The 12,126-nt window shown below is 44.6% G+C and overlaps 1 protein-coding gene across 2 annotated transcripts in view; it reads left to right on the top strand.

The window, feature by feature from the left end:
- The window catches only part of GRM2 (glutamate metabotropic receptor 2), a 56,577-nt gene extending 51,220 nt beyond the window's left edge, over window positions 1-5,357 (top strand). Inside the window, exons 4-6 of one of the 2 annotated variants that reach the window (XM_056865759.1) lie at window positions 887-1,055; window positions 2,977-3,070; window positions 5,297-5,357. In XM_056865759.1, the coding sequence (XP_056721737.1) occupies window positions 887-1,055; window positions 2,977-3,050 (243 nt within the window). In that variant the 3' untranslated portion in view covers window positions 3,051-3,070; window positions 5,297-5,357. Of the gene's footprint in view, window positions 1-886; window positions 1,056-2,976; window positions 3,130-5,296 lie in introns of those variants that run through there. The other variant, XM_056865751.1, reaches the window with a different exon arrangement.
- Window positions 5,358-12,126: the final 6,769 nt, after the last annotated feature.

The raw sequence follows: 12,126 nt of genomic DNA, 5'->3' as shown, positions 1-12,126 counted from the left end.
CATATAGATGCCCTATCCTTGCCTGAGAATCTCATGCAAGAAAAACTAACATGATGGAGAAGGGAGCAGCAGGGATTGGATTCCTTATCTATATTGCTTTGTTTTCAGTTAATAGTAGACCCCCTCCTTCCCTTCTTGAGGCTCCTGGGAACGAAGAAAAACTCATTCACGTGCCAATATTGGCACTTCTCTCTAATCACCTATTAACTAAGATTTGGTGACTAGTACTGTACATACTATTCCAAGTGTGGTGCACCATAGATCTATACAAGGCCATTAAAATACTGGCTACTTTGTTTTCAACCCCTTTCCTAATGATCACTAGCAGAGAATTTATCTTTTTCGCTAGGCTGAACACTGAGCTGACGTTTTCATTAGGCTTTCCACCACAGCCCCATGATCTCTTTAATGGTTAGTCACCCCCAGTTCAAACTCCTGCAACTCTGTACAGTGCCATGCACATCGAAATGCAGTGCTTACATAACTAAGTAACAAAACAACGAACGTTCTCAGCAATTACTTAGTAGCATATTACTTTTGCCTCCATAGTATAGAAGTCACACCCAGAAAACTGTTTTTCAGATGCACACATATACATCTAAAACTAAGGAAACAGAAGATTTTGAGCCAAGTACAGCCAGGGGCTAGGAATTCTTAATTTTTTAAGTTGCTGGGATGCATAGCCTGTAGGCCTACATTGTTTTGAAGAATGTACTCATAGAAGAAGCTTATGTTTTTTGGCCTAGAGTGACATGCTCCTTGCGCCTTCCTCCACCAGCTAGCAATGTAGCCTGTGCTAGGGTAGTTTTTAGTATGTGTGTACATATATATACATTCCCATTCCTGTCCTTGCCTGCAGCATTGACGTTCTTATTCTTGACCGTAGGTCCAGACCACCACTATGTGCATCTCAGTTAGTCTCAGTGGCACTGTGGTCCTTGGCTGCCTCTTTACACCCAAGCTTCATATCATCCTCTTCCAGCCCCAGAAGAATGTAGCCAGTCTTCGGGTCTCCACTAACCGTTTTAGTGTGACCGCTGCAAGTTCATCGCATGGTGAGTTACAGGGCACATTGTGTTCATTCTCAATGTGATTGACAGGGGCTGAAATTTATTTAACCTGCAGCTGAACTACAGTACCCACACTGAAAAAAGAACTACACATTGGTGAGGGTACTACTACAAATTGTACACCTGGGTAAGGTTGAAGTGTTTTGAAAAAGGGCAAATGTTTTCTGATAAAAATAAAAGTACAAATATGGGTAATGACGGTAATGACAGCCAGGAGATTCAACTTTAGCTCTGTTCAGTTGTTACACTTTTGGCAATCTAACCATCCATCAGGGGAAATAATACCTGCCCAATCCTTTTGATGCACAAAGTCACCATTTTGAGTTAATGGGGCAGCACACATATTTTTAGGGTTTCCAGCTCCAGGTTGGGAAATACCTGGAGATTTTGGGGGTGGAGCCTGAGGAAGTGGGGTTTGGGGAGGGGAGGGGCTTTAGTGGGGTATAATGCCCTTGAGTCCACCTTCCAAAGCAGCCATTTTCTCCAGGTGAACTGATCTCTGTCGCCTGGAGATTAGTTGTAATAGCCTACATATTTTCCAACTCTGATAAACATCATTGAAAACCCGGATTTTTGAGGATACATATTTGCATGTACCAAAGCTGTGTGCAGTTGGATTACCAAAAGTATAACAACTGAACAAGTCTTAAGTTTCTTAATCATCAGGACTGCCATATCAAGGCCATGTTCATGTTCATTTCCCCTGCTGCCTTGTCCGTTTTGAAAAAGGGACAAAAAGTTATCAGACGTTTAAGCATAAGACCCTCACTGGCTCCAAACCAAGCCCAGCAGAGGTTTCCCAGGTGCAGTGATAAAGGTTCAGAGATAATACCCTTCTAAGCCTATTGAGTTCAATGGCTTTAGAAGGATTTTACTCGTCTTAGGATGGCAATGGTAGTGCATGACATCAGGCCACCTTAAGTAAAGGCAGAGCTGTGTCTATTTTGTGATTAAAGAAAAAAAGCAAATTCAAAATTTTGAACACAGGCAACTCAAACTGTATATCCAAATATGGATACATACATTATGTTCATCCCAGCCTGGAAGGCCCGGTTTAAAGTGATCTCATCAGATCTCAGAAGCTAAGCAGGGTTGGCCTTGGTAAGTACTTGGATGGGAGACCATCAAGGAAGTCCAGGATCATTATGCAGAAGCAGGCCACTTCTGACTGTTTCAAAATAACTACTGTATATGGTACTAAAGCCTGCCACCCTTCATTAGCAATCCTGCCCAGATTCCCACCAAGCTTCTGAAAGCTGAGGTTCTCAGGATCCTGAATCCTGTGCTGTGTACTAAATCCACATACTTCTGGATAAAGTATGCAGGCAATGCTGATGTAGTATAAAAGGCAGTGTGAGAGACGTAGAGGTTGTTGTAAGACTACTACAGAATGTGTGGTAGAATGGATTGCAAAATTTCAGACAGCTGGTGAGAAATCACATTTTTAACTGATGTCTGAAGTCCCTGCAAACAGAAAACCAGTGCAATGGACCAGTGACTTGATTAGAGCCTTCCTCCCTGATGTGCTAGTTTTCTATTTGATAGGAATATTTTAATGAATTCATACTAGTATCCCTCTGCCTGCAGTCTGAAGCGACACTGTCCATTCAGCATTCTACTACCTCATCCTGCTGCCCATAGCCTTTGTCAATATACAAAACACACTAGGAACAATTTTGAAAAAATATGGCATTGTTAACAGTAAATGGTAACCCACAGCATAATCCTAAATGGAGCTGCACCCTTCTAAGTCCATTGAAGTCAATGGGCTTAGAAGGTTGTTGATGGCACTATTAACCTCACCAGGTGTGTTAGGTTTGCAGATGGTGATGTTTGTGGCATGTAAGCATGGGATTTTCAACAGCTACTGTTCTTCTAAACCTCCCTCCATTTCTGTGTCCCACAGGGTCATCTTCTCAGTATGTCCCCACAGTGTGCAATGGTCGTGAAGTGGTAGATTCCACAACATCCTCCTTGTGAATGCCCTGTGTGTTCTGCCAGTGAGCGTATGCTGTCTTTGTGCAGACCTCCTATGAACACATGCCTTTTTCTTTCCTAATGGGCCTTTTAAATTCTTTCCATTTTAAACAAAGCTAAGCTGCATATGGTCCTTGGACAATCTTCTCCCGAGAAAAAGAATACTGACACATGAGAACTGAGAACAAACCTATACTCCCAAAGTCCACTGTCATTTCAGAGGTGCAGGAAAACTTTAGGATGCTTGAATGCGCACCTGTAAAAAGTTTCCTTTATAAGACAGAGACACTACTGAACAAGTTGAATTCAGTATCCGATCCCTTGGGAGACATGACAGCTTTCTACAAAGAATGGATATTCGTATTCACCTTCTTCTCTTACCCACAAGCTACTGTACTATTGAACTATCCCATCCTTAAAACTTTCCTTAAAAAAAAGTACAATACTTCTGCTATTAGAAGAGGGGGGAAGGAGAAACAACTGCCACAAACTTGGCAAGACCACTAGGTGCTACAGATTGAAGAGATGGGACAGAATCTAATTGCACAGTACGTACAAAGAACTAGGGAGACACACAGACTTTGGGTAAACAACCCCAAATTTAAATAGATGTGACCTTATTCCCCCCTGTTGATTGGCAAAGGTAATTGCTTAACAAAGAGGGGAGCTTCCTGAAAGTAATGAAAAAGGTGCTGCTAGTGTCTGAGAAGGAAATTTGGGGAGTAGAAGAAGAACATAAGAAGAGCCCCTGATCAACGTTAATGTCTGCCTAATCCAACAGGGTGTTTCCCACAGATGTCCGTAGATGGCCCACAATCAGGACATGAAGGCAATAGCTTCTCCTGCTGTTCTCCCCAGCAACTAATATTCAGGGGCATTCTGCCTCGAAATATGAAGGTTCCATTTCACCACCATGGAACAGAACCAGTCCTGGTTGATCACAGGCTGATGTATGCTGCTCTGCTTAAAAAAACAACAAAAATCAACACGTGGGGCCAGGAAGAAAAAGTAACCAGAAGACCTAAATGTTCGGTCTAGTAATGCTAATACGGAGTGACAGAGAATCATTGGCAACGATAGCAAACTGAAGAAAGAGCTCACAGAGTTTGACCAGCAAGGAGATGTCCACATTCCTCTATAAGTGTGCAATGGTTTGGACCAAACACCCAGGAAGTCTTCCTATTACACCAAGCCGCCTAGGATGTAGAAAGTGGAGAGCTCCAGTACATACAGAAGGCAGTTTGAAATGAGAGCTCCTGAGGGAACAGGAGAGAGATAACCTAAGTACAAAATAAGGCTAAATTAAAGAAGAAATACAAGCAACTTACACCCACCAGATCAAGTACCTCTGCTTCTCTGCATTTCAGTAGGGCTCATTTTTAATCTGTGCAGGAGATTAGGACCTTGTTCTAGAACCTGGATGTGGGCTGCAGACAGAAAGAAAGGAGGACCTTGTCTCTGTGCAGGTTGGGTTGAGGGCTGTTTACAATGAAGTTGAGTAAGGACTGCTGATGCTGACATTGTTCTCAGACCTGCACACTAAAGCAGAGCCCTGCCATTTCTGAATACTGTTAAAGGGCCGTGCTATTTTGCCCCTGGAAATGGCAGGTAAGTTGTAGTTGTTGGGGGTTTTTTTGGTGCCAATTCTCCAAACAGGAGGTATATCCTGGACCCCAAAGGTTGCTGGGTTTCTAAAGACACAGCTGTTATAGAACCTCTGTGATCAATCAGCTCAATGATCTGGCAGGGAGACGCACCCATTTCTCTGAAGACTCTGAGCATTTATGTGTAGCTTGGCTCTAAGCTGCTCTAGCCTGTCAGGGTTTTTAAAAACAAGCACTTCTCATCTTCTTGGTATCCTCCTCATAGAAAACACCTGACCTGCCTCCCTGCTCCTCCTCCACCCCACCCCACTGCAGAAGCAGGGCTATCTTTTGAGGCCTGGCACTTATCCATGCAAGCATAGAAGAGGCACACTGTCTGCTCACGGTGCAGCCAGCGCAGAGCATGACCTTGTGCTAGATCTGGTTTCTGTGCTCCAAGCAACTCGGCCCTGTCACCTCATTCATAGTAGCATTTGTGATTGTGAGGTTTTTTCCTCGAACTGTAAACAGGGGCCTAGTTGTTTAATTAAGATACACAAAAGCTTAAAAAAGACACTCTTCCACATTCAGTACCACAAACATTTGCTGTGATGGGAAGATTTTTTTATCACTGAATGATTATATTTATCAGTCCCATTCATACAGCACCTGTATTAAAGCTCCTGACTTATTCTGGACGTGTTGCTCCGTGGAGGCCCATCAAGATCTCTGAGAACAAGGAGAAGGTGTCATAGATGCTGGAGGACTTCTGTGGAAATCTTCATGCTTAAAAGCTGAAAATGGTGCTGAACATTTTGGTACACTCACATTATCCATGGCTATTGATAATGCTGCTGTCTGGTATAAGCAACTATAGTAAGCTGTGTAGCCTACGTGCTGACTGCACTATAATATCCAGTTTGGGGGCACTAAACTCAGTGTCATTCTTGAAACTTTTCCAGACCTCATTGTGCTGTCAATCAAATTCACTTCTATTCATTTGAAACAATGAGGGGTTGAGGCAAGACTTCCAATTAACAGCCCCCAGAAGACTGCCATAAGGGAAAGAGTAGGAAGTGACAAATGGGACTTTAGCTTGAGTAAGACAAACAAGGTGAGCACAGTTAATAAGAAGCACAGTCCAGCAATGAGGTGGAGGTGAGGGATGAGTGCTAACACAAAAAACCCCTGCAATTAAATATTTTCTCCATAGAATCATAGGAGTTGGAAGGGACCACCAGGGTCATCTAGTCCAACCCCCTGCACAATGCAGGGAATTCACAACTACCTCCCCCCAACACCCCCAGTGACCCCTACTCCATGCCCAGAAGATGGCCAAGATGCCCTCCCTCTCATCATCTGCTTAAGGTCATAGAATCAGCATTGCTGACAGATGGCCATCTAGCCGCTGCTTAAAAACCTCCAGGGAAGGAGAGCCCACCACCTCCCGAGGAAGCCTGTTCCACTGAGGAACCGCTCTGTTAGAAAGTTCTTCCTAATGTCCACTATATCATCAACATAGAAAACAGTCCTGTGTGTACCCATTCTTAGGAAAAGGAAACCATGAAAGGTACAGAATTAAGAAGTTCTCTTCAAGGCTGGGTCTAGATTTTTAAGGATCTTTACACTCCTTGGCCTAGGAGAGCCCCATAAACATATCAGGGAAGGAAAGTAGTGATCTGGCTGGTGAGCATGGTCCCTGAGTTCCCTGCACCATCACATGGAAGTTTGTGTAGCATTCTTACTTTTCCAGGAGCTTGGTAAGGTTGAAAGCAATACTTAGCAGCACAGACCTGGTTTGTCCTTGTGCTATGTACAGAGTTGCCAACCTCCAGGTGCGGGCTGGAGTTCTCCCAATATTATAACTGATCTCCAGACTATAAAAGATCAGTTCTCCTGGGGGGGGGGGTTTGGCAGCTTTGGAGGGTGGACAGTATCCCTGATGAGCTCCTTCTCCTCCCCAAACTTTGCCCTCAAATCTCAAGAACTCTCCCAACTCAGAGCTGCCAGCTCTAGCTGTGCGTGATCCAAAAAGTTAGCACCATTTCTTGACAAGGTGGACCCCCTTGTCAGTTGCCAGGGCTGACCTGTTAAATCCCAGCAATCCCTGGCACTATCACGGGTGCCCTTATTTTACTTCTTTCCGAGGTTTAAAGAAACCCAGCGAGTTTTGAATATCACATTCTGTTACAGGTAGAAATAAGTGATGCCTGTCCTCGTTTGCTGGAGGACTGCTAAGGCTGGGGTAGACCTGTTTTTAATCAAGCTTTTTCATGCATTGATGTTCTTGTGAAACATCTCTGTTCGATTCTGATGCCTGACAATCACTTTGGAGGAACCTTCTCTTTGTGAATGCTTTAACACCTGTGTCCTAACCGGTGAAGAGAACAGCAAGCCTCCCATGTAAGTCTCATAGAAATAGGGACATCATGACTGCTATTGCAGTAAATTATCAAATATGTTCAGAAAAAAAAGCACAGCACATAGGGTCATGAAGGAGAATACTTCAAGTCCTTAGTCATTCATGAGAAAAGAAAGCTAAAACCAGTGTTAGAAGCACAATTTTGCTGCTATAAAGCAATTCAGTAATAAAACAATTCTGTATAGTTTTGCTATGTGGCTTCTAAAACCAGTACAAAGCATGAAGCTTAGGGAACAATTCCCAGCATGCAGGCAGCCACCTCTTGCCTCTGAATAATTCTCCTCCCCAGTTTTGGAGAGGGAAGGTGGAGCTACCTCACAATCCCCAGAAAACCATTGTTTCCAGAGACAGGATTTTTTGAGGGGGGGGGGCAGTCGATGCTTGTGAACCTGTGAAGTGCTGCAAAACTGACTCAGAGGCTGACCCACCTTGCCCGCCTCTCCAAGGCCGTTGCCAGCCTGAACTTCCTGCTGAGAGCTGTCAATGAAATGGCAACCACAGTATTCAATGGTGACTTGGGTGTGTCTACAAAGTGTTTACAATTTGCAGTATTTTCTATGTAACCATATACGTGTTTGAAACTGACAATGTATTCTAATGTGTTGTGGCAGAGTTTTTTATGTTTATTTAAAGGCAAGACTTAAGAATACCATTAAAATGTTGTGTCAGTGCCACTTTTTTTGTTTTTTTTGCAGTAGGCCTGTGGGCTGTACTAGATTTCTGTCACAAGTGAGTATCTGAGGCATCTACAGTATAATATGCATCTGCCTCACCTGCGCCATCCATATTGGAAACGTATGTGAAATGGTGCATGTGCCTCCCTGCCAGGGCACGCATGTACCGTAGCAGCATGTTGAATCCTTCCCTACCCTGAGATAGGGCATCTACATAGTTTCAGAGGGTAGCAATGTTGGTCTGCAGTAGAACAGCTAGATTAGAGTCCATTAGTACCTTAGAGACCAACAAGATTTTCAGGGTGTGAGCTTTCCAGAGTCAAAGCATCTGAGAAAGGGAGCTTTGACTCTCAAAAGCTCCTACCCTGAAAATCTTGTTGGTTCAGAGGTGTTGCTGGACTTGAATCCAGGTATTTACACAAATACCCCATTACTACAACACCCAAGCTCGCTTTTTTTTTTAATTCAGAGATGGGCAGGATCCCTCTCCCCCTTTTCAAGATTAGCATTGTGCACACAAATTCAGCACCATGAGCTTGACATGACAAGAAATTTAAGGACACAGAAACAGAGATAATTAATTTTTGGAACATAAAGCTTTTCCATTTTAATAATGGAAAATGCAGCCACGATACTCAGGAGAAAGATAAGGAACAGAATGTACAGCTAGTGTCCCCAATGTAACCTGGTCACAGGATGAAATTGCAGTTTTGAAATATTCAGATTAATATCGGAATAGCATTTCGCCTATTGTCGTGAACTAAATATCCATTCAAACATCAAGGTTACTGGCTGTATTACTGTGTCCTGGGGCATCAGTTTGCAAATCAAGGGGCCGGGGCCGGCTTCCTAACTGCTAATCTGGTACTTAGTATTAGTATCCTCTTCTACCAGCATGGCCCCTTCTTATTATCTTGAAGCACAGAAATTCATTTTCACTTAATGCAGGGGTGGGGAACCTTTTTCATGCCAAGGGCCATTTGCACATTTATGACATCATTCAGGGGCCATACCAGGTGTAGATCTCCCAGTGGGGGGGAGAGGCTAGGGTTGCCAGGTCTCCAGCCACCACCTGGAAGTTGGCAACCCCAGGGGAGGCCACACAGAGAAGGCCTGCAGGGCGCCCCTGCTCCCCCCCTCCCAGGCGGGAGAACAGCCAGCGGCGGCCCAAGCAAACAAAGTGCCAGGGGGGCACAGCCCAGAGTCAATCGGCAAAGGAGGAAGGGAGGAAGGAAAACAGAGAAAGAGGGAAAGGGTGGGAGGGAGAAAGAAAGAGAAAGGGAGAAAGAAATGGAGAGAGGGTGAGAAAGAAAGAAAAGGACGGAGGGAAAGAATGAAAAGGACGGAGGGAGACAAAGAAAGAGACAGAAAAAGAGGGAGAAAGAGGGAGAGAAAGGAGAAAGAGGGACAGAAAAAGAGGAAGAGAGAAAAGCCTTCCCATACACACACACCCGCGCACGCCGGCCCCAAGCAACTGGGGCCCAGCCTCCCCGCCTCCCCTGCCCCCCCCACACACACGGCAGTGCACAGAGCCCCACGCGACCGGGCCCCAGTCTCCATACTCTTCTCCCCACAGTCCACAAAAGCCCCTTCCCCCCGAAGCCCGATCGGCTCCTGCATGCATGCTCTGCCACTGGGAGCCGCTGGCCTCTTCCCCTCCCTCTTGTTGCTCAACAGCCGACAGGCAGCGAGAGGGGCTTACAATGTGCTGCGGCATTCCTGCACGCCACGGCTGTAGGGGGCAGCCTTGGGGGAAGGGTCCCTCCCCCTCCCCTCTCCTCTCGCCAACCAACCGCTGACAGTCAGCAAGAGGAGGTCCAAAGGGCGCCGCAGCGCCCCTGTAAGCCACTGTCCCAGGAATACCTTTGGGGAGGGTTGCCCTGCACCCCGCCTCCGCGGCAGGGCCCGGAGCTCCCAAGGGCCACAAAAAATGTCCTCGGGGGCCGCATACGGCCCCCGGGCCTGAGGTTCCCCATCCCTGACTTAATGCATTCATTTTCACTTCCTGCCTTCTCATAATATGCATATTAATGTTGCAGTAAGGGGTGTTAGATAGAAGGGGCCTGAAAAAAACTACTGAAGTTGGGGATAGTCTTTTCAGCGATTGGGGAAGAATATCAGCAAACTTGCCAGGATGTTACCTTGACAAAAAAATTTTTGCTATGTTTTCAGTAATATTTATGAGAGCCAGTGTGGTGTAATGGTTAAAGTGTTGGACTAGGATCTGGGAAACACAGGTTTGAATCTCCACTCATGCCATGGAAGCTTGCTGGGTGACCTTGGGCCAGTATTTGGATGGGAGACCTCCAAGGAGTACCAGGGTTGCGGCGCAGAGGCAGCCAATGGCAAACATCTCTGAACATTCCTTGCCTTGAAAACCCTACAGGGTCACCATAAATCACCTGTGACTTGACGGCAAAAACAATTTTTTAAAAAAATCAATAGTAATTAAGTGCTGCCATGTCTGAACCAGCTTTGGATGATCCCTCATGGGGTTTTCAAGGCAAAGGATGAACAGATGTGGGTTCCTATTGCCTTCCTCTGGGCTTCCTTGTCTCCTTTTTTTGCCATAAAGTCACAGATGTATGGGAACCCCATGGGATTTTCATGGCAAGAGGCATTCAGAAGTGGTTTGCCACTGCCTGCCTCTGCGTCACAACCCTGGTATTCCTTGGAGGTCTCCCATCCAAACACTACCCAGGGTCGACCCTGCATAGCCTCTGAGAGCTGATGAGACCAGGTTAGCCTCTAGCTTGTCTAGGGTATTCGGGCTGCTTGGTAATATTTATGTTACCCAAATCAGTAATATTTACAGTACCATAACCTGTAGAATTGTTAGGCTACACACACACAATCTAACTCCATAGCCTTTCACAGCAGGCTGCCAGGTACAACTTTAATCCAAGACGCTTTTTCCACACTTGTTTGTGCCAAGAGTTTCATCTTCTACTTTTACAATATTGAGTTGTTGTTACAGAGACTTAAGAGGGAGCCAGTAAATCTGAGTTCTAAATCCAGACCTGAATAGAGCCAATCCAGCTGTGGTCACTGTAGGACAGGTGTGAATGCCTAACACCAGGTACAAAGGATTAAAACTGATGTTCCCTGATGGAACAGTGTGATCCAGCTTAGCTCAGTTGCAGGCAAAAGAAGCATTTAGCCTGCAGCTTTGAAAATACAGAACATGATAAAAACAGAATTTCTGTACACAATTACAGCTGTTCTACCTCCAAACCAAACATTCCAGAAGCTAGCCACTGGACTTTTCCTTCTACATTGTCTCAATTTCCAGTCCTCCAAGAAACCCTGGGAAAAGATGCATTTCTAGTCTGTTTTCTAAGATCTGAGACAGGGGGGTGGAGCCCAGTGCATTTCAGGATTTTTTTTTGTGTTAGTGTATTAGTAGGAATGTACTTCAAAAGATGAATTGTAGGGCTACTGTATTAGAAAATCAGAAAAGTATCCAGAGTACTACAAGGTGCTTTGTTGCACAACTGAAATACGACTGTTGTAGTTCCTCATAGGAAAAAGCATATGAGGTGCAGAAAAGTTCTTCCTATTTCATTTTTCGTGAGCACATTTGTGCCAGACTAAGCTCTCAGACTGCCTATCACACTTTGTGTAAAAATGACTACTTAACCATTCACGGTTTCTTTTGCCCCTATAATGGAAAAACATTGCCAACAACCGTGAGAAAACATGAAAGGTTTTTTGGGACCAAATGACAGAAAGGGAAGTCTAACTATGTATCTTTTGGTATTTTTAAATTTTATGTACTTACAAAACAAGGGAATGGGGGGCGGGAGTGGGGAGGGACGGGACAGTGCTGCTACAAAAAATAATGGCTCCAAAACAGAATGTGAATTTTGTTTGAACTAAAAAGTGTTACTGTGATACGTTATTTTAAAAGGGTGATTTTTTTTCTGTGAACAAGTTTGTGATCTTTTTTTGTAATTTATGTAAATAAAATGCTTTTTATTATTTGAGTCTTTATGGTAATCAAAAAGCATCTCATCTGACTTGGAGGCCAGTTGTGCCCCTGTGAAATAAAGGAGGTAGAGTTGGTTGAGCCTGTCATAATTAGTCTGCACTCAGATTCTAGCTAGGTACTCAGAGTAGGCCATTAACAAGTGTCCTGCCACCTAAACATAGTGGCACAAAAAAGAGCTCTTAAGGGAAAAGAACAAGCAGCCCTGTGCCTTCTGAGAAACCAATGACTTTATAGTGGCATAAGGGCAAGAAGGACAAGAAAAATGAGTAGCAAGACAAAAGACATTGGGAGAACATACTCATCTCCCGATACGTACTGCAGCTGACCTTGGAGTCATCTTCCTTCAACAAAAAGATTTCTAATGGTAGTCATTGCAGGCTCAGGGGTTGGAGGGGGGTATCTTCCTTGT

Source organism: Euleptes europaea, chromosome 1 (genome assembly GCF_029931775.1).
Source record: "Euleptes europaea isolate rEulEur1 chromosome 1, rEulEur1.hap1, whole genome shotgun sequence".
NCBI lineage: Eukaryota > Metazoa > Chordata > Lepidosauria > Squamata > Sphaerodactylidae > Euleptes > Euleptes europaea.
The sequence above is the reverse complement of the archived record's forward strand: the minus strand, read 5'-3'. Positions and strand labels throughout refer to the sequence as shown.